The 19,796-nt window shown below is 37.9% G+C and overlaps 1 protein-coding gene across 3 annotated transcripts in view; it reads left to right on the top strand.

Annotated features, from left to right (window-relative positions):
* LOC123832254 (intracisternal A particle-promoted polypeptide) overlaps positions 1-17,618 on the top strand; it is a 41,843-nt gene extending 24,225 nt beyond the window's left edge. For all 3 annotated transcript variants that reach the window (XM_045859888.1, XM_045859889.1, XM_045859887.1), the window contains 2 exons: positions 637-857; positions 16,650-17,618. In XM_045859888.1, the coding sequence (XP_045715844.1) occupies positions 637-857; positions 16,650-16,874 (446 nt within the window). In that variant the 3' untranslated portion in view covers positions 16,875-17,618. The remainder of the gene's footprint in view (positions 1-636; positions 858-16,649) is intronic.
* The last annotated feature ends 2,178 nt before the right edge of the window (positions 17,619-19,796 follow it).

Raw genomic sequence — 19,796 nt, 5'->3', positions numbered from 1 at the left:
ATTTTAATGCCTTTATTTATAAGTGAGGAAGTTGAAGATTAGAAAGGCTGTGAATTGTCTTTTTTCATAGCTGGTTACTGACAAAGCTGGAGCTAGAACCCAAGTTTATTAATGTTTAGCTCACATTTCTTAAAATGCCATATAACTCCTCACTTTCAGAACATGGGAAACACACTGGGCACTCAAAAATGATGATAGATGGTCAGAGCCATTAGTTTCAGTCAAATTTAAAAAGGGATTGTGTGAATTGCATTCTATTGTACTCTCTATTTTATGTCCATCTGAACAATAGGTAGGCTGTCACCAAACACAATCATGCCATTCCCAGTTAAAGTGCGTATTTTTTAGGGGTGGGGGGAGTCCCTTTCCCTCTCCTTTTTTACCTATTCATGATAGCAGTGCATCTGGAAATTGAGATCATCAAACAGACAATAAGATGGGAAATCCTTATCTGACATTTAATAGCATCATTAGGTTCTTTGAAAATTCAATTCTACTTTAAATTCATACCCCTAATTTATAGTAAGTCCTACTTAAATATAGCATCAGCACAACAAACTGAACTTGCAACTATTACTTTGCTAATTATTATATCCTATTTTCTATAGCATCTAAACAAAAGTATTTAATTTCCAGGTTTAATTTATGTAATTGGGGGCATCAGCAATGAAGGAATAGAGCTTCGTTCTTTTGAAGTTTATGATCCACTTTCCAAGCGTTGGTCTCCACTTCCTCCAATGGGAACCAGGAGAGCATATCTTGGGGTGGCTGCACTCAATGATTGCATCTATTCTATTGGAGGATGGAATGAGACGCAAGATGCTCTTCATACTGTAGAAAAATATTCCTTTGAAGAGGTAGGTTGGATGATTTCAAATATTTAGTATCCCGTTATTCTTTTAATGTCTATAAGATCTGTAGTGATGTGCATTCTTTCATTCATGTTATTGATCATTTGTAGTTTTTTTTCTCTTTTCCTTCAAAGAACTAACTTTTGGTGTCATTAGTTTTGTTGTACTGATTGGCCACCTTCTATTTAATTCTTTTCTGTTCCTTTTCCCCCCATTTCTTCCATTTGTTTTAGGTTTAATTCGCTCTTATTTTTCTAGATTCTTAAAGTGGAAGCTTAGATTATTGATTTTCAGAACTTTCTTTTTCTGTAATGTAAACCTTTAAAGCTATAAATTGTTTCAAGCACTTTTTTAACTGCACCCCACACATTTTGGTATGTTCTTTTTAAAAAATTATTTATTTATTTATTTATTTATTTATTTATTTATTTATTTATTTATTTTAGAGAGAGGGGAAGGGAAGGAGAAAGAGAGGGAGAGAAACATCAGTGTGTGGTTGCCTCTCATGTGCCCTCTACTGGGGATGTGGGGACCCAGAGATTCATCATGGGAATCAAACTGGCAACCCTTTGGTTCACAGGCCCACGCTCACCTACTGAGCTACCCCAGCCACAGCAGTATGTTTTGTTTTAATAGCATTCATCTCAAAATAACTTCTGATTTCTCTGGCAAAGTTTTTTTTGGGGTTTTTTTTTTTTTTTGGACCAGTAAGTTGTTAGAAGTATGTGTTTTAATTTCAAAATATTTGGGGATTTTCTAGTTATCTTTGTGTTACTGATTTTTAATTTAATGTCATTGTGATCAAGAAGCATACTTTGAATGATTTCTGTTCTGGTAAATGTTTCATGTGTACCTGAAAAAATTTGTATTTTGCTGTTGTTGAGTGTAGTGTTCTATAAATGTCGGTTAAGTCAAGTTGACTAGTGTTGATCAAGTCTTCTCAACATGTCTGATTGTTTTGTAAATTAGTGAGAAAGAAGTGTTGGAACCTCCACTTGTAATTATGGATTTGTCTGTTTTTACTTCCATTCCTGTCAGGTTTTGCTTCACATTTTAAATGTCTGTATTGGGCCAGGCCAGGTGGCTCACTTGGTTAGAGTATTGCATCCTGATACACTAAGTTTTCAGGTTTGCTCCCTGTTCATAGCACATACAAGAATCTACCAGGGAAAGCATGAATGGGTGGAGCAACAAGTCAATGTTTCTCTCTCTCTTTTTCTTTCTCTCTCTGAAATCAATTTTTAAAAAATGAATTTCTGTTATGAAGTCTCTAAACATTGAAATTATGTCTTCTTAATGAATTTATCTTTTTATAATATGAAGTGTTTTTCTTTACCTCTGGTAATAATCTTTGTTCTGAAGTCTACTTTGATATTAATGCAACCATTAATATAGCCAATTTATGTTTTGATTAGTATTTTCATGGCATGTGTTTTTTCCTTCTACTTCAATTCTGTGTCTTTACATATAGTTGTAGCCTGTGTTTTTTATGCAGTTTAACAGTCCCTGACTTTCAAATGGAGTCTTTAAAATTTCTATTATATATATGTAATATAGTTGCAGATGTGGTTGGTTCTTGGACTTCTCTTTTGCTGTTTTTTTATTTGTATAATCCATTCTTTGATACCTTCCCCCCATTTTTCTGTCTTTAGATTGATTATTTTAGCATTCCATTTTATCTCTTTTCTTTTCAATTACCTCTCTCTCTTTACCTTTTTCCCTAGTGGTAGCTTTAGGGGTTACATTATGTCCATATATTTTTTTAATGTATCAAATCTAACTTCAAGTAATATCATACAACTTCACTTTCAATGTAAGAAACTTGCAAAAACATACTTTCATTTCCCACTCTCATCCTTTGTGCTGGTTTATTTCTGTATATGTTGTAAACTCCACAGTATTTTGTTACAGTTACTTAAATAGTTATATCTAAAATATTTTTAATGAGAAAGTTTTGGTAATTATGTATGTATTTACCATTTCTAGTTTTGTTTATTTTTTTGTGTAGAGCTAAGTTTGTATCATATCATTTTCTCTTAGCCTGAAGAATTTTCTTTAGTGTTTCTTTTAGTGCTGGTCTACTAGCAATGATTCTCTTAGCTTTCATTTTCTGGAACTCTATTTTTCCACCTTCACTTTTGAAGATATTTCACTGAGTAAAGAGTTATAGATTGTTATAGATTGTTTGTATTTCTCCTATTTATTTTTTAAAGATATTATTTATGTATTTTTAGAGGGAGGGGAGGGGAGGCAGAAAGAGAGGAGAGAAACATCGATTTTTGAGAGAAACATTGATGTATTGCCTCTCTTACTCCCCGCAACCAGGGAACGGGCTGCAACCCAAGCATATGCCCTAACCATGAAACTAGCAATCTTTTACTTTGCAGGAAAATGCCTACCAACGGAGCCACACGAGTCAGGGCATATTTACTACTATATTATTTATTTTTCTTTTTAAAAATTATATTTAATTAATTGCACTATAACAGTTGTTCCAATTTTTCCCCTTTTTTCCTCCTCTACCCAGAACCCTCTGCTCTCTCAGGAAATCCCCACACAATTGTTTGTGTCCACTGGTCATGTGTACAAGTTCTTTGGCTACTCCATCTCCTGTACTGTACTTTAAATCCTAATGCCTATTCTGTAACTATCTATTTGTACTTCTGAAGCCCCTCATCTCTTCACTCATTCCCCCACATCCCCCTCTCATCTGGCAACCATCAAAATGTTCTCTGTATCCATGATTCTGTCTCTATTCTTGTTTCCTTAGATTGTTTTTTAGATTCAGGTGTTGGTAGATACGTATTTATTGCCATTTTATTGTTCCTAGTCTTGATCTTTTTCCTTTTTCTAATTTTAAATAGTTATATATTTATTTTTAGAGAGAGAAGAAGGGAGAATGAGAGGGAGAAAAACATCAGTGTGTGGTTGCCTCTTGAGCACCCCCTACTGGGGACCTGGCCCCCAACCCAGTAATGTGACTTGACTGAGAATGGAACTAGCAACCCTTTTGTTCATATGTCAGCACTGAATCCACTGAGCCACACTAGCCAGGGCTTTTTCTTTTTCTTAAATAAGCCCCTTTATCATTTCATATGATAATGTTTTGGTGATGATGAACTCCTTTAGTTTTTTTCTTGTCTAGGAAGCTCTTTACCCTTCAATTCTAGATGTTAGCTTTGCTGGGTAAAGCAATCTCGGCTGTAGGTCCCTGCTTTTCAGGACTTTGAATATTTGTTGTCAATCCCTCCTAGCCTGCAATGTTTCTTTTGAAAAATAAGCTGACAGTCTTATGGGAACTCCCCTATAAGTAACTAACATCTTTTCTCTTGCTGCTTTTAAGATTCTCTCTTTATCTTTAACATGTGGCATTTTAATTATGATGTGTGTTGGAGTGAGCCTCTTTGCATCTACCTTCTGTGCCTCTCTGTGCTCCCTGGACTTGCATGTGTATTTCCTTCCCTAAATTAGGGAAGTTTTCTTTCATTACTTTTTCAGATAAATTTCCAATTTCTTGCTCTTTCTCTTCTCCTTCTGGCACCCTATGATGTCAATGTTAGGTCATTCAAAGTTATCCCAAAGACTCCTTGCACTATCCTCTTTTTTTGGATTTTTTTTTTAAATTTTATTTATTTATTTTTTAGAGAGGGAAGGGAGAGGGAAAGAGAGAGAGAGAGAGAAACATCAATGTGCGGTTGCTGGGGGCCATGGCCTGCAACTCAGGCATGTGCCCAGACTGGGAATTGAACCTGCCACACTTTGGTTTGCAGCCCGCGCTCAGTCCACTGAGCTATGCCAGTCAGGGTTTGATTTTTTTTTTTTTCTTGTTCTGATTGGTTGTTTTTTTGCTTCCTTATGTTCCATATCATTAATTTGGTTCTTGGCTTCATTCACTCTACAGTTGTTTCCCTGTATGTTGTTCTTTACTTCAATTACTGTATCCTTCATTTCTGACTGAATATTTTTTATGTTGTCAAACTCTGCATGTGCTAGATTACTTATTTCTGTTTTGTTTAGTTCTTTTCCTGGAGTTTTGATCTGTTCTTTCATTTGGGCCTTGTTTCTCTGTCTCCTCATTTGGGCAGCCTCCCTGTGTTTGTTTCTGTTTATTAGGTAGAGCTGCTATGATTCCTTGTGTTGGTAGTGTGGCCTAATGTTGTAGGTGTCCTGTAGGGTCCCATGGCACAGTCTCCCCTATCACACAAGCTCGGCACTTGAGGTGTGCCCTTCATGTCGGCTAAGTATATCCTCCTCTTGTAGTTGAGCCTTGACTGCTGTTGGTAGGTCAATGGGAGGGATTTACCCAGACAAGTCAGCTGCCAAGTACTAGCAGCAGCCAGCTGCTGACTGTGACCACTGACCACCAACCTCCTCCCTCTTTAGAGGATCCACCTAGCTGGGCAGGGTGGTGGTGCTCTGATGTAGTTCGTAGCTGTCTACTGGGTGCTCAGGTTCTAGGGTTTCCCATGTGGTGTGGGCCAAGGTCAGCTACTACCTTTGTTCTGCCCAGGACCTCCCAACATGAGCTAAAAGGCAATCTGCAGGTGGCTGATACTTGTTGTTGGGTGTTGGATTTGGAGGTTCTTAGGCAAAGCCACCCTGTGAACCTAGGCTGGCTGCTGCTAGGGCTGGGCCTGGGCCACATTGCAGGAGGTATTGGAGCTGGGGGTTCGCTGAGACTGGCTGTTGCTTGTTTAAGAGGATTTAGGAAGTTGTGAAGCATGGGCTAAGACCAGCCATTCATATGGGAAAGTCATGGTTAACAGTTTCGGTGGGGTTGGGTGGCATGGAACCTTGGGAAAACACCAGAGTGGGGCAAACAGTATGAGCCAAGTTGATGGAATCTCAGATATAGCTCCTGCCTGCTGGCTCTGGCTGTGTGGGAAGAGGATTCAGAAAAGGAGCAGTGGCCGCTGCCTGCCATTCTATTTGGGAAAAAACTGTCCCCCAGCTCTCACCCTGATGCCAGATACTTCACTTCCTCCCTGTATGCCACTGGTTCCTTTCAAGCTGCTACCCTGGCACTGAAGCTCAGAGGGAGTGAGTCTGAGTAAGTCCATGTGTGGGTCTTCTCAGAGGAACTGCTTGGGATTCTAGCATTTTCTTTCACTTACTGAATTCCTGCTGGTTTTTACAGCCAGAAGTTATAAGGCTTATTTTACTGGCCCTGCAACCCTGGGTTGTGAGGCCCGGTGTGGTGCCAGGACTCCTTGTTCCCAAGGTATCCCTCCTGGATTTTTATCCACCATGTGTGGATGTGAGACCAGCCCATTCCATGTGTCCACCCCTCCTTCCAGTCTTGATGGATGTGGTTTCTTTAATTCCATAGTTGTCTGACTTCCATTGAACTCAGTTTCTGATGGTTCTGAGTAACCATTCTATAACATAGTTGTAATTTTGATGTGGTCGTGCAGGGAGTAAGCTGTGTTTACTTATGCCTCCATCTTGACTGGAAGTCAGACATCTTTATATTGGCTTATTGATCACTTATACATCTTTGAAGAGAAACATATTCAAGTTTTATTTTCAAATGGATTACTTATTTGTCTTTTTAGAGTTGAGTTGTAAGCATTCTTATGTATTCTAAGTGCAAGTCCTTTGTCAGACAGACAATTTGTAAAAATTTTCTCCAATTCTCTGGCTTCCTTCCCTTTCTTTATGGTATCCTTGGAAACACAAAATTTTTAAATTTTGATGTTCAATTGATTTTTTCTGTTGTTGCATGTGCTTTTGGTGTCATACCTAAGAAACTATTGATTAATTCAAGTTCATGAAGATTTATGCCTACACTTTTTTTCTAAGAGTTTTATAGTTTTAGCTCTTATATTTAGGTCTTTGATTAATTTTTGAGTTAATTTTTTATGTAGTGTGAGGTAGGAGTTTGCCTTTATTCTTTTACATGTGGCTAGGCAGTTATTCCAGCATGATATATTGAAAAGACTATTCTTTTCTATTGGATTGTCTTGACACCTTTGTTCTAAGTCATTGACCATAACTGTGAGAGTTTATTTCTAGCCTCTTAATTTTATTTATTTATATGTCTGTTCTTATCTATATGTCTATCCTTATGCCAGTGCCACAGTGTTTGAATTTACTGTAGCTTTCTAGTATGTTTTGAAATCAGCAAGTGTGAGTTCTCCGGCTTTGTACTTTTTTTTTTTTTTTTCATTTTGAAATAGGGACCTTTCTTTTTATTTTTTAAGTATATTTTATTGATTTTGCTGTTACAGTTGTCCCATGTATGACTTACGAGTTGTACATGTAAGTTCTTTGGCTTCTCCATTTCCTATAGTCTTCTTAACCTTCCCCTTTCTATTTTATACCTACCAATTATGCTTCTTATTCCCTGTACCTTTCACCCATTCTCCCTCCTCCCTCTCCCCACTGATAACCCTTCACATGATCTCCATTTCTCTGGTTCTGTTCCTGTTCTAGTTGTTTGCCTTAGTTTTTTTAGGGTTTTTTTTTTTAAGTTCATTTGTTGATAGTTGTGAGTTTATTGTCATTTTACTGTTTATAGTTTTTCTTAAATAAGTTTTTTTTTTTTCATTGATAAGTACCTTTAACATTTTATATACTAAGGGCTTGGTGATGATGAACTCCTTTAACTTGTCCTTCTCTGGAAAGCACTTTATCTGCCCTTCCATTGTAAATGATAGCTTTGCTGAATAAGTAATCTTGGATGTAGGTCCTTGCTTTTCATGATTTTCAATATTTCTTTCTAACCCCTTCTTGCCTGCAAGGTTTGAAAGATCAGCTGCAGTTTTTATGGGAACTCATTTGTAGGTGACTCTCTTCTTTTCTCTTGCTGCTTTTAAGATTCTCTCCTTAACTTGGTCTTTGGCAATTTAATTATGATGTGTCTTGGTGTGCTCCTCTTTGGGTCCAGCTTGTTTGAGAGTCTGAGCTTCCTGGACCAGTATGGGACACTCAGAAATTCCTGGACTTGTATGTCTATTTCCTTCACCAGATTAAGAAAGTTTTCTTTATTATTTTTTCGAATAAGTTTATAATTTCTTGCTCTTTCTCTTCTCCTTCTGGCACCTCTAAGATCTGAATGTTGGAATGTTTGAAGTTATTGAAAGGTTCTTAAGCCTCTCCTCATTTTTTTGCATTCTGTTTCTTCATTCTGTTCCAATTGAGTGTTTATTTTTTTCCTTTTGTTCCATATCATTGATTTAAGTCCCAGTTTCTTTCCTTTCACTGTTGGGTCCTATATATTTTTCTTTATTTTGCTTTCTATAGTCTTCACCTCTTCCTTTATTTTGTGGCCATACTCGATCATTTCTGTAAGCATCTATTTACCAGTGTTTTGAACTCTGCATCTGATAGGTTGGCTATTTCCTCGTCGCTTAGTTCTTTTTCTGGAGTTTTGATCTCTTCTTTCATTTGGGCCATATTTCTTTGTCTCAGTGCACCTATTATGTTGTAAGGTGCAGAGCCTTAGTATTTGCCAGGATTGAGCAACCCACTTCACTGCGCTGTGGCGCTGTATTTGAGGTAGGGATCAATGCCACTTGCTTTGCTTCTACTCTGCTTTCAGTCACTTCCTCCACTTCCCACAAGTGAATTGCTTCCTTCCAGGTGGTGCCCTGGTGCTGATTCCCAGATGGGTGGGCTTGTGTATGTTCTAGGACCCTGTGGGCTTCTCCAGCAGATTCTCATGTGAGACTGGCAGTTTCTCCCACCCCTCCAATCCCCACAGATTTTTATAGCCAGAGGTTTTGAGGCTTTAGTTCCTCACACTGGAACACTGGCTTGCACAGTCCATCTCACTCCCCAGTTGTCTATCCTGGTTTATCCACATGCAAATATGGGACTACCTGGTCCTCCAGCCTCCACCTCTCCCTCCCAGTCTGCCAGCTACCCCCTTGCCATGCATTCTCTCTGCTCTGGCTGACCATCTTCACACCTCCTACCAGTCTGGATGAATGTTTCTTCTTTAACTCCTTGGTTGTTGGGCTTCCACACAGTTTGATTTTCTGGCATTTCTGGTTGTTTTTTGTTTTTAAATTGGTGTTGTCCTTCTTTTGGTTGTTGAGGAAACAAAGCATATCTACCTATGCCTCCATCTTGGCCGAAAGCCTGTACTTAAAAAAAAAAAAAAAGTATTTGGCTTTGGTTTCTTGAATTTCATATGAATTTTAGGATCAGCTTGTTAATTTCTACCAAGAAATCAGCTGGGTTTTTTGATAAGGATTACATTGAATTTGAGATCAAGTTAGGGAGTATTGACATTAACTATTTTAGGTGTTATAATCTTGAACATAAGATGACTTTCCATTTATTTGGGTCTTCAATTTATTTCAACAGTGTTTAATAGTTTTTAATAGTTTTCAGTTTTTTGCACTTTATTGGTTAAATTTATTCCTATTTTATTTCTTTTGAACCTATTGAAGATTGAACTGTTTTCTTTTTTTTTTTTTTTTTTAGATTTTATTTATTTATTTTTGGGGAGGGAAGGGAGGGAGGGGGAGAGAGAGAGAGAGGGAGAGAGGGAGAGAGGGAGAGAGAGAGACATTAATGTGCGGTTGCTGGGGGTTATGGCCTGCAACCCAGGAATGTACCCTGGCTGGTAATCGAACCTGGGACACTTTGGTTCCCAGCCCGTGCTCTATCCACTGAGCTACGCCAGTCAGGGCTTGAACTGTTTTCTTAACTTTGTGTTTAAGTTTTTCATTGCTGGTGTAGAGAAATTCAGTTTATTTTTGTCTGTCGATCTAATATATTTTAACCTTGCAGCACTCATATTTTGGGGGTTTTTTTGTGAATTCCTTGGGATTTTCCATATGTAAGATCATGTCACCCTGGCCAGGTAGCTGAGTTGGTTAGAGGATAGTCTCCAAGGTTGCAGGTTTGATCCTCAGTCAGAGCACATTCAAGAATAAATCAATGAATGCATAAATAAGTAGAACAACAAATAGATGTTTCTCTATCCCTTCCTCCCTCCCTCTCTTCCTGTCCCAGTGTTCTTCTGTCCCCCTCCCTTCCTCTCTCTCTATAAAATCAATAAATAAAAGTAAAAATGAAAGATCATGACATGTGTGGAGATCATTTTACTTTTTCCTTTCCAATCCAAATGCCTTTTATTTCATTTTCTTTCCTAATTGCCCTGCCTAGAGTCTTCAGTACAATGTTGAATAGAAGGGGCAGTCTTGTCTTAGTTTAAAGCATGATTTTGATTCTCATTTCTGACAAGTTTTAAACTTTAGTGATATTTCTAATTCCTTTCTATATGATTTTATTTGGTAATATAGAAAGTGAACTTTCTGTTGCTACTTTTTCCATATGGCTGGAATTGAATAGACTTTTGTTCCAAGTGCTTATCGGTAATAAGTTATTTTGGTTTTCATGCACAAATCTGAAATTTTATTGGTATTTATAGTCTACTAAAGTCCTACATTATAAATCCAAATCCTTAAAATAATGTAAACACGTTTCTGGTTTTACAGAGTTTATTTTGAGGTAACTCAGGATAAAAAGCAAATTATAGTTCTTTTTTAAAATTTTTCATTTATTGATTTCAGAGAGAGAGAAGGGAAGGGAGGGAGAAACATTGATCTGCTGCCCCACTCACTAGATGCATTCCCTGGTTGACCCTTGCATGTGCCCCAATCAGAAATTGTTCCTGCACGCAACCCTGACATTTTAGAAGGATGTTCCAACTGAGCCACCTGGCCAGGACACAAATTATAGTTCTAATGCACAGATAGAAATGAAATATAAATATTACTGAATGAGCCTGGTTCCCTTTTTATTTCAAGAGCAATTTTTGGGGGGAAGCAAATGTTAGTTCTCCCTAATGAAAAATATAACCCCAACAGCCTAATCAGCTATAGAATTTTGTAAATATATTTGTCTTTTAAAAATATTTTTTTCAACTATGCCAACTTTATGATATGTTCTGTAATTCAGCCTTCAAATTTAATATGGTTCTTCAATTTCAAAGGATTGCTGCTGGGTTAGTATTTCAGCATTTCATTTACCTTCAGATCAGCAAATATACATTCAGTCTCTATAATGTGCTAGAGCTGTACTGAAAAAGTTCACTTTCTAGCATTGAGGAATAATTGTTCACTTTTCACAATTTTATAAACTTTGTTCACCCTGTATTTTATTTCTGGGTTCTTTTTTTACCTGGCTACTTGCTCATTTTGTTGTAGGGAAAACTAGATTCTTCTTGCTGACACAGTAAAGAGTTACAGATCAGCAAGTGTATTAACATGCAAAATTTATTAGTGATAAGTTTTCATGGAAGAGGATAGGCCTAGCTAAGGTGAGGGTGAAAGGTGTAGGCTTGGGCTGCAAAAAACATCAGGTCCTTTGTCCTGAGGACTTACATAGTTGAGAGATGGGATGAGGGAGTTACATATTGATTGGTGGGTAAAGGTGGTGACAGCTTTCCCCAGGGACTGACGTATATGTGGAGGGTTATTAACCCAGATTCTTCTCTTGCTCCATACCACCTTTTGTCATCTGTTGTAAAACAGGTAGATGACCAAAGGCAGTTAGTCAAAGTTGAGGCAGTTACCCAAAGTTATCTATGGGTTCTTTTTGTAAGCACTAGAGACACCCTCTTAAAACAGATAGTGACTAGTGACAGGCAGTTAACCAAAGTTGTTTTATAGGCTTTTTCTTTGAGTACCGTAGACCTCCTCCTTTTTCCCCTTCTAGACATTGGGATGAATACACAGTTTCAAAGGCTTTCTCCCAGATAATGGAAATGACACATACAGAATTTCAAGGGCTCCCCTCCTCTTGTGCTATCATGGTGTTTCCTGTGATGTTTGGAACACCTGGCAATCTTATCAGCCCAGGCTCAGGACTGCTGAGTTAGTGGGTGAGATATGTCTCCCTCTCCTTCCCTGCCTTGGTTTAATATCTATCCTACCTAACAGTTTCTCTTTTGATTATGTTGCAGGACCTTAACTGGCTTTCCTATTTTCTGGGTACAGACATTTTCCTTGAAGTAGGACTTTACAATTCATTTTGGTTATAACAGCTTATTGAAATTTCTTCAGAGAATAAAGTGTACAAGAAGTTAGCAAAATTTTTGTTCAAGGGCCATATACAATCTTTTTTGTATTTTCATTTTTGTTTTTTTAAGTAACTCTTTAAAGTGGAAAAATAATTCTTAGTTTGTAGGCTTACACAAATAAGCTATAGTTTCTGACCCCTGATCTATACTACCTTTCTGAAAATATGTTTTGCAGTCTCTAACTCCAACTAGATGATCCTTGCAGAAAGGATTACATGGTCAAATAAATTTGGCGAGTGTTTTTTGTTATATCATTCTCCTGGAGGTTTGTAAGGCTCATTAGCATTTCTTTTTTTTTAATATATTTTATTGATTATGTTATTACAGTTGTCCCATTTCCCCTTTCACTCCCCTCCACCCTGTGCACCCTCTCCCACCCACATCCCCCCCTTTAGTCATGTCCATGTGTCATACTTATAAGTTCTTTAGCTTCTACATTTCCCATACTATTCTTACCCTCCCCCTGTCTATTTTCAACCTACAATCTATGCTACTTATTCTCTGTACTTTTCCCCCTCTCTCCTCCTCCCACTCCCCTGTTGCTAACCCTTCATGTGATCTCCATTTCTGTGGTTCTGTTCCTGTTCTAGTTGTTTGCTTAGTTTCTTTTGGTTTTGCTTTAGCTGTGGTTGTTAATAACTGTGAATTTGCTGTCCTACTATACATGTTTTTTCTTTATCTTCTTTTCTTAGATAAGTCCCTTTAGCATTTCATAAAATAAGGGGTGGTGATGATAAACCCCTTTAACTTGACCTTTTCTGAGAAGGACTTTATCTGCCCTTCCATTCTAAATGGGAGCTTTGCTGGATAGAGTAATCTGGGATATAGGTCCTTGTCTTCCATGACTTGGAATACTTCTTTCTAGCCCCTTCTTGCCTGTAAGGTCTCTTTTGAGAAATCAGCTGACAGTCTGATGGGAGCTCCTTTGTAGGTAACTGTCTCCTTGTCTCTTGCTGCTTCTAGGATTCTCTCCTTCATTTTTACCTTGGGTAATGTAATTATGATGTGCCTTGGTGTGTTTCTTCTTGGGTCCAACTTCTTTGGGACTCTCTGAGCTTCCTGGATTTCCTGGAAGTCTATTTCCTTTGCCAGATTGGGGAAGTTCTCCTTTATTATTTGTTCAAATAACTTTTCCACTTGTTGCTCTTCCTCTTCCTCTTCCTCTTCCCCTTCTGGTACCCCTGTAATTCGGATGTTGGAACATTTAAAGATGTCCTGGAGGTTCCTAAGCTTCTCTTCGTTTTTTTGAATTCTTATTTCTCCATTCTTTCCTGTTTGGTTGTTTTTTTCTTCCTTCTGGTCCACTGTATTGTTTTGAGTCCCAGTTTCCTTCCCATCACAATTGGTTCTCTATGCATTTTCCTTCATTTCTTTTATGGTAACCTGCATTTTTTCATCTAATTTGCACCCAAAACCAACCAATCTGTGAGCTTCCTGATCACCAGTGTTTTGAACTGTGCATCTGATAGATTGGCTATCTCTCAGTCGCTTAAAATGATGAGTCCTGGGGCACTGATCTGTTCTTCTGTTTGAGACATGTCTCTCTCTCTCTCTTTTTTTTTTTTTTTTTTGGTCTGGTCACTCCTGTTACAGTGAGGAGCGGAGCCTTAGGTGTTCACTGGGGCTGGGCACCCCAGTCGCTAGATTGTGACGTTGTATGTGGGGGTGGGGGCGGGAGGGAATAATGGCGGTAGCTCTGTTCTCCGTGGGACCCCAGTCCGCTCTCTGGGATCCTGGGTTGTGCGCTCTGTGCTGCTCCACAATCGCCGCCTCATTGGGTCTGCCAGCTGCCGCTTGCGTACTCAGGGTCCACTCTCTGCGATCTTGCGCACTCCAGATGCCTTATGCACTCCCGGTTGCCTTATGTGCCCAACTCTCTTTGCTCTCTTCGCTGAGACCCGCGCCGTTACCTGCACCTGGCTACTCCTCTTCGCCCCTCCTACTGGTCTGGATGAACAGGTTTACTTCAACTTCTTGGCTGTCCAACTTCCATTCAGATAAATTCTCTATCAGTTCTGGGTGTTATTCTGCCTCTAAATTGTTGTTGTTCTAATCTTGGTTGTGCGTGGAGGTCCGGTGCATCCACCTATGCCTCCATCTTGGCCGGAAGTCTGCTCATTAGCATTTCAAAGACTTTCAAAAGCCCTCTGTACACTGTATATAAGCGCTTTTCTTCTAGGAGCTTTGTGAATTTGGGGGTGGTGTACATTACCTACTTGTATTCCATAGAACTAGTCTTCCAGAAAGCCTACCTATAAGAAAACCTATCTCTTGATTATTTCTTGATAATAATTTATAATTAATCACAGACTTGTTCTTCCTCTAAATTAACTATTGGGTTGGCCAAAAATTTTGTTTGTATTTTTCCATAAGATTGCTCTAAAAGCACTTAGTTGTCTTTAACTTCATTTGAAACAATTTTTTTAGATTGTATTGTGACAGTTGTCATATCAGTGTGCATTTAAAAAAACATTGCCCTGGCTGGTGTGGCTCAGTGGATTGGGTGCTGGCTTACAAACCAAAAGGTTGCCAGTTTGATTCCCGGTTAGGGTACATGCCTGGGTTGCAGGGTGGGCCCCAGGCAACCGATCAATGTATCTCTCTTGTACATTGATGTTTCTCTCACTCTCTTTCTCCCTCCTCCTCTCTCTAAAAAAAAACAAATAAAATCTTTTAAAAAATCAAAATTGGTGATTTTTTTGTGTAGCCATTTTAATATTGAAGATGAAAGAAAATATACAACATTTTTGGCATATTATGGTTTATTATTTCAAGAAAGATAAAAGCACAACTGAAACACAGAGAAAAGATTTGTTTAGTGTATGGAAAAGGTGCTGTGACTGATCAAATGTGCAAAAAAAAAGTGCTTTGCAAAGTTTTGTGCTGGAGATTTCTCACTGGATGATGTATCACATTCAGGTTGAAGTTGATGGCAATCAAATTGAGACATTAATTCAGAACAATCAACATTATACCACATGGGAGGTAGCCAACATACTCAAAATATCCAAATCAATAAAGTTATTGGTGAAAATGAAAAAATGTCCTTTATTTTAAGAAAAAAGACATATATGGAGGGATCACAATACCCGACACTAAACTATATTACAAGGCTACTGTAATCAAAACAGCCTGGTACTGGCATAAAAACAGGCACATAGACCAATGGAACAGAACAGAGAGCCCAGAAATAAGCCCAAGTCTCTATGGTCAATTAATATTTGACAAAGGAGGCAGCAACATAAAATGGAATAAAAATAGCCTCTTCAACAAATGGTGTTGGGAGAACTGGACAGCCACGTGCAAAAAAATGAAACTTGAGCACCAACTTACACCATATACAAAAATAAATTCAAGGTGGATAAAAGACTTAAATATAAAACATGACACCATTAAAGTCCTAGAGGAGAACGTAGGTAAGAAAATCTCAGATATTTCACGAAGAGACTTTTTTAATGACGTGTCCCCTAGAGCAAGGGACATAAAGGAAAGAATAAACAAATGGGACCTCATCAAAATTAAAAGCTTCTGCACAGCTAAAGAAAACAGTATGAAAATTAAAAGAGAACCAACTGTATGGGAAAACATATTTGCCAATGACACCTCAGACAAGGGTCTAATCTCCAAAATATATAGAGAACTTACACGACTGTACTCTAAGAAGACAAGGAATCCAATTAAAAAATGGGCAAAGGACTTGAATAGACACTTCTCCAAGGAGGACATACAGAGGATCCAAAGACACATGAAACGATGTTCAATATCGCTAGCTATCAGAGAGATGCAAATTAAAACCACAATGAGATACCACTTCACACCAGACAGAATGGCCATCATAAACAAAGCAACAAACAACAAGTGTTGGAGAGGTTGTGGAGAAAAGGGGACCCTAGTGCACTGTTGGTGGGACTGCAGACTGGTACAACCACTATGGAAAGCAATATGGAACTTCCTCAGAAAACTAAAAATGGATCTGCCTTGTGACCCTGCAATTCCACTACTGGGACTCTATCCTAAGAATACTAAAAACACCAATTCAAAAGAACCTATGCATCCCAATGTTCATAGCAGCACAATTTACAATAGCTAGATGCTGGAAGCAACCTAGATGCCCATCAGTAAATGAATGGATCAAAAAACTATGGTACATTTACACGATGGAATTCTATGCAGCAGAAAGAAAGAAGGAGCTCCTACCCTATGCAACAGCGTGGATGGAGCTGGAAAACATTATGCTAAGCGAAACAAGCCAGGCAGTGAAAGACAAATACCATATGATCTCACCTGTAACAGGAACCTAAATAACAAAACAAAGAAACAAGCAAAATGTAACCAAAAACACTGAAATAGAGGACAGGCTGATGGTGACCGGAGGGGAGAGAAGAGGGAATTTAAGGGGACAGTGGGAAGGGTTCACAGGAACAAACTTAAAGGACACATGGTCATAGACTAAGGGGAGGGTGGTAATGGGAGGGAAGGGGGGCGGGTGGGAGGGGGAACTGGATTGGGAGTAAAAAGGAGAAAACTGTATATGAACAATAATTAATAAAAAAAAAAAAGACATATAGACTTTTCAGCCAACCCAATACTTTGTCTACATCAACTTGAAAGCTCATTTACAAATGTTCTATATACTAATGTGACTGGATTGGGAGTTTGAAATTTAAACATTTAAAAAGAACCATAGAATCTGATTTCTCAGCAGTTTTCTCTATTATCATTTTATGACACTGCTAACTTATTTTTTTTCTCTTCACCAGGAAAAATGGGTGGAAGTTGCCTCAATGAAAGTGCCTAGAGCAGGCATGTGTGTTGTGGCAGTCAATGGGCTTCTGTATGTTTCTGGAGGTCGATCTTCCAGCCATGATTTCTTGGCCCCAGGTACTTTGGACTCAGTTGAAGTTTATAACCCTCATTCAGATACCTGGACAGAAATTGGTAACATGATCACCAGTCGTTGTGAAGGAGGTGTTGCTGTACTATGAAATATGAACTGTGAGAATACAAGAAACATTTTGAAAGTATAGGGCCTGATGTTTTGCAAATCACACACACATTTGGTCATAGGACTTTTGATTCGGTTGAGTTTTTCATTTATTTGACAGATAAATGACTAACGGATTATTTTTCTAAGAATTTCAGTGAGAAGGGATATGGAATATATCCTAAATTCATAAAGAGGTCACAAAAATTTTCCAAGTTTACTAACAGAAATACTATTTATGCTCTAGAATTGTCTAGTTAGGAATAGAGTCCTATTTGTAAAAATGATTTGCTAGAAACTTCTTGGCAAATAGCCCCTTTAGTGGCTTCTCCAGTGCAGTTTAAACTGTAACACGACCTTTCTGTGATGTAATAACAATGAAAACAATTTAAAGATATGTATACATTGATGGTTCAATGCAGAGCACAATTTCTCATAGTTTAACTTACAGCAAAAAGCCAGTGAAACTATTTCCAACTTTTATGTGATGCTAGGAGTTTCACTAGCCCAAAACTTTTTTCTTTTTTAAATATAATTTATTGATTATGCTATTACAGTTGTCCCATTCCACCCCCCCTGCTTTATTCCCCTTTGCCCTGTACTCCCCTCCCATCCTCATTTCCTCCCCTTAGTTCATGTCTGTGGGTCGTGTATATAAGTTCTTTGGCTTCTCCATTTCCCATACTATTCTTAACCTCCCCCTGTCTATTTTGTACCTACCATTTATGCTTCTTATTCCCTGTACCTTTTCTCCCCATCCTCTCCTCTCCCCCTCCCCTCTGATAACCCTCCATGTGATCTCCATTTCTCTGGTTCAGTTCCTGTTCTAGGTGTTTGCTTAGTTTGTTTGTTTGTTTAGGTTCAGTTGTTGATAGTTGTATGTTGTCATTTTACTGTTCATATTTTTTATCTTGTTCTTTTTCTTAGATAAGTCCCTTTAACATTTCATATAATAAGGGCTTGGTGATGATGAACTCCTTTAACTTGACCTTATCTGGGAAGCACTTTATCTGCCCTTCCATTTTAAATGACAGCTTTGCTGAAGAGTAATCTTGAGTGTAGGTCCTTACCCTTCATGACTTCGAATGCTTTTTTCCAGCCTCTTCTTGCCTGCAAGTTTTCTTTTGAGAGTAGCCCCAAATTTTTTATTGGCAACAGGTATATTGGGAAAGTCCTGTGGGAAATACCTAGCTATGTATATAGCTATTTATTTATTTATATGTAAGTTTTGACCTATGATAACAGCATAAAAAAAGCTTTTGCTCACTTATGGTTTTTGTCTTGACATTGAGGACGCAATTCGGTAATTAAGAATAGGTTCTTAGTGATAGTCTTTATGCAACAGGGTGATAGAGCACAGTAGATGGTATGCACCTAGTAAATTTCTTCCCTGTTTTCTAAGTAATCACCAAAAATATTTGTTTGGCTTTGGGAAGATGGAATTTTATTAGATCATCAAGCTTTGTGAAGCTTATTTGTACTTAGACAAGCCTAAGTAGGAGCTTACTACAAAGCTACTGCCTGGCTTGGAGAAGATGGAACTGTAGATGCCTGTGAAAATTCTTACAGACACTGGCTCATAAGTATAAGATGAAAGGCTTCTGATCCAAAACTACTTCTCAAAACTTCTCATTTCCCCCCATGAGAAGCATTTTAAAGAATTGTTCTCTATCTTTTTAAATAATTATTCTCTAGTTCTGATAAGAAAATTCACGTACATGATCATCACTTTTATGTCTACTAGTAGGTCCATTGGAGGCATTTGTGTTAAAGATATTGCATACATTTAGGTTTACCTAGCTGATTCCAGGATTTGATTAGTATATTCCTGATTCCCCCTTTCTTTACTAAAGTCTCTGGGAATATTGTTATAAGCATCAATAGCTTATTTAGATAGAAAACTCTTGGTAAGCATTAAAGACTCAGCTTTCATGTCAAACATATTTGGATTGGCCCACAAGGATATTTTTCTTCATAACTTAACCATATGCTTGTATTAAGTTTATGTAATGCAAACAGAAAGCTCTGAAAGTCTGAAGGGTCAAGATACTTCGTTGGTATCCATAAAATGTCAAGGAATGAAGTGTCAAGATAATTTGTAGACTACTTAAGCCTACATGCCTTTAATATTTCTGGTTATAGAGAATCTGCATTCCGATTCAAAAGAGATTTACCAAATGTTCCTATAATTTAATTCTCATCATTACCTGGCAACCTGAAATGGCATCATGAAGGGAGGCATTATGTACTGCTCTGGCAGAAATGTAATGTCTAGACAGTCTTTGGGCTGTCCAGATGATCTCTGAAGATAGGTAATTGTAAATATGCTATTTCCTAAGTAATAACAAATTGCTTTAAAAAGAATGTACCAATAAAGTATTTTGATTTTTGCTTTTCCATCTGAGATTTTGCTTTTCTTTCGGAAGAACATCTTCTGAAGACTGTGTTTTCTTTCCTTTATTATCAGGCTGTAGTAAACTTTTCTGTATGTTAATAAAGAAGGATCATGTGTTGGTATTAGCCACAGTCTTTAACTAGTAAACTTCTTAATGATCTGAACAAGTTCTAGCTCAATGGTATTATATATATAAAATTATTATTTTGCTTAGGGTTGCTGGAATAAAGTACTATAGAAATATAAACAACAAAATTTATTGTCTTAGTTGCAGAGGCTGGAAGTCTGAACTCAAGGTGTTGGTAGAGTTGGTTCCTTCTGTGGGCTAAGAGAGAGGGATCTATTCAGGCTTCTCTCCTTCACATAGCCACCTTCATGTGTACATGGCATTCTCCCTATATGCATGTTTATCTCTAAATTTTCCCTTGTAATAAGAATACCAGTAATATTACATTATAGCCTACCCTTATGACCTCATTTTAACCATACTACCTCTGTGAAGACCTATCTCTAAATAAGGTCACATTC

Source organism: Phyllostomus hastatus, unplaced genomic scaffold (genome assembly GCF_019186645.2).
Source record: "Phyllostomus hastatus isolate PE091 unplaced genomic scaffold, TTU_PhHast_1.1 phas_scaffold_182, whole genome shotgun sequence".
NCBI lineage: Eukaryota > Metazoa > Chordata > Mammalia > Chiroptera > Phyllostomidae > Phyllostomus > Phyllostomus hastatus.
Note: the sequence above shows the minus strand (reverse complement) of the source record. Positions and strands in the feature narration are given on the sequence as shown.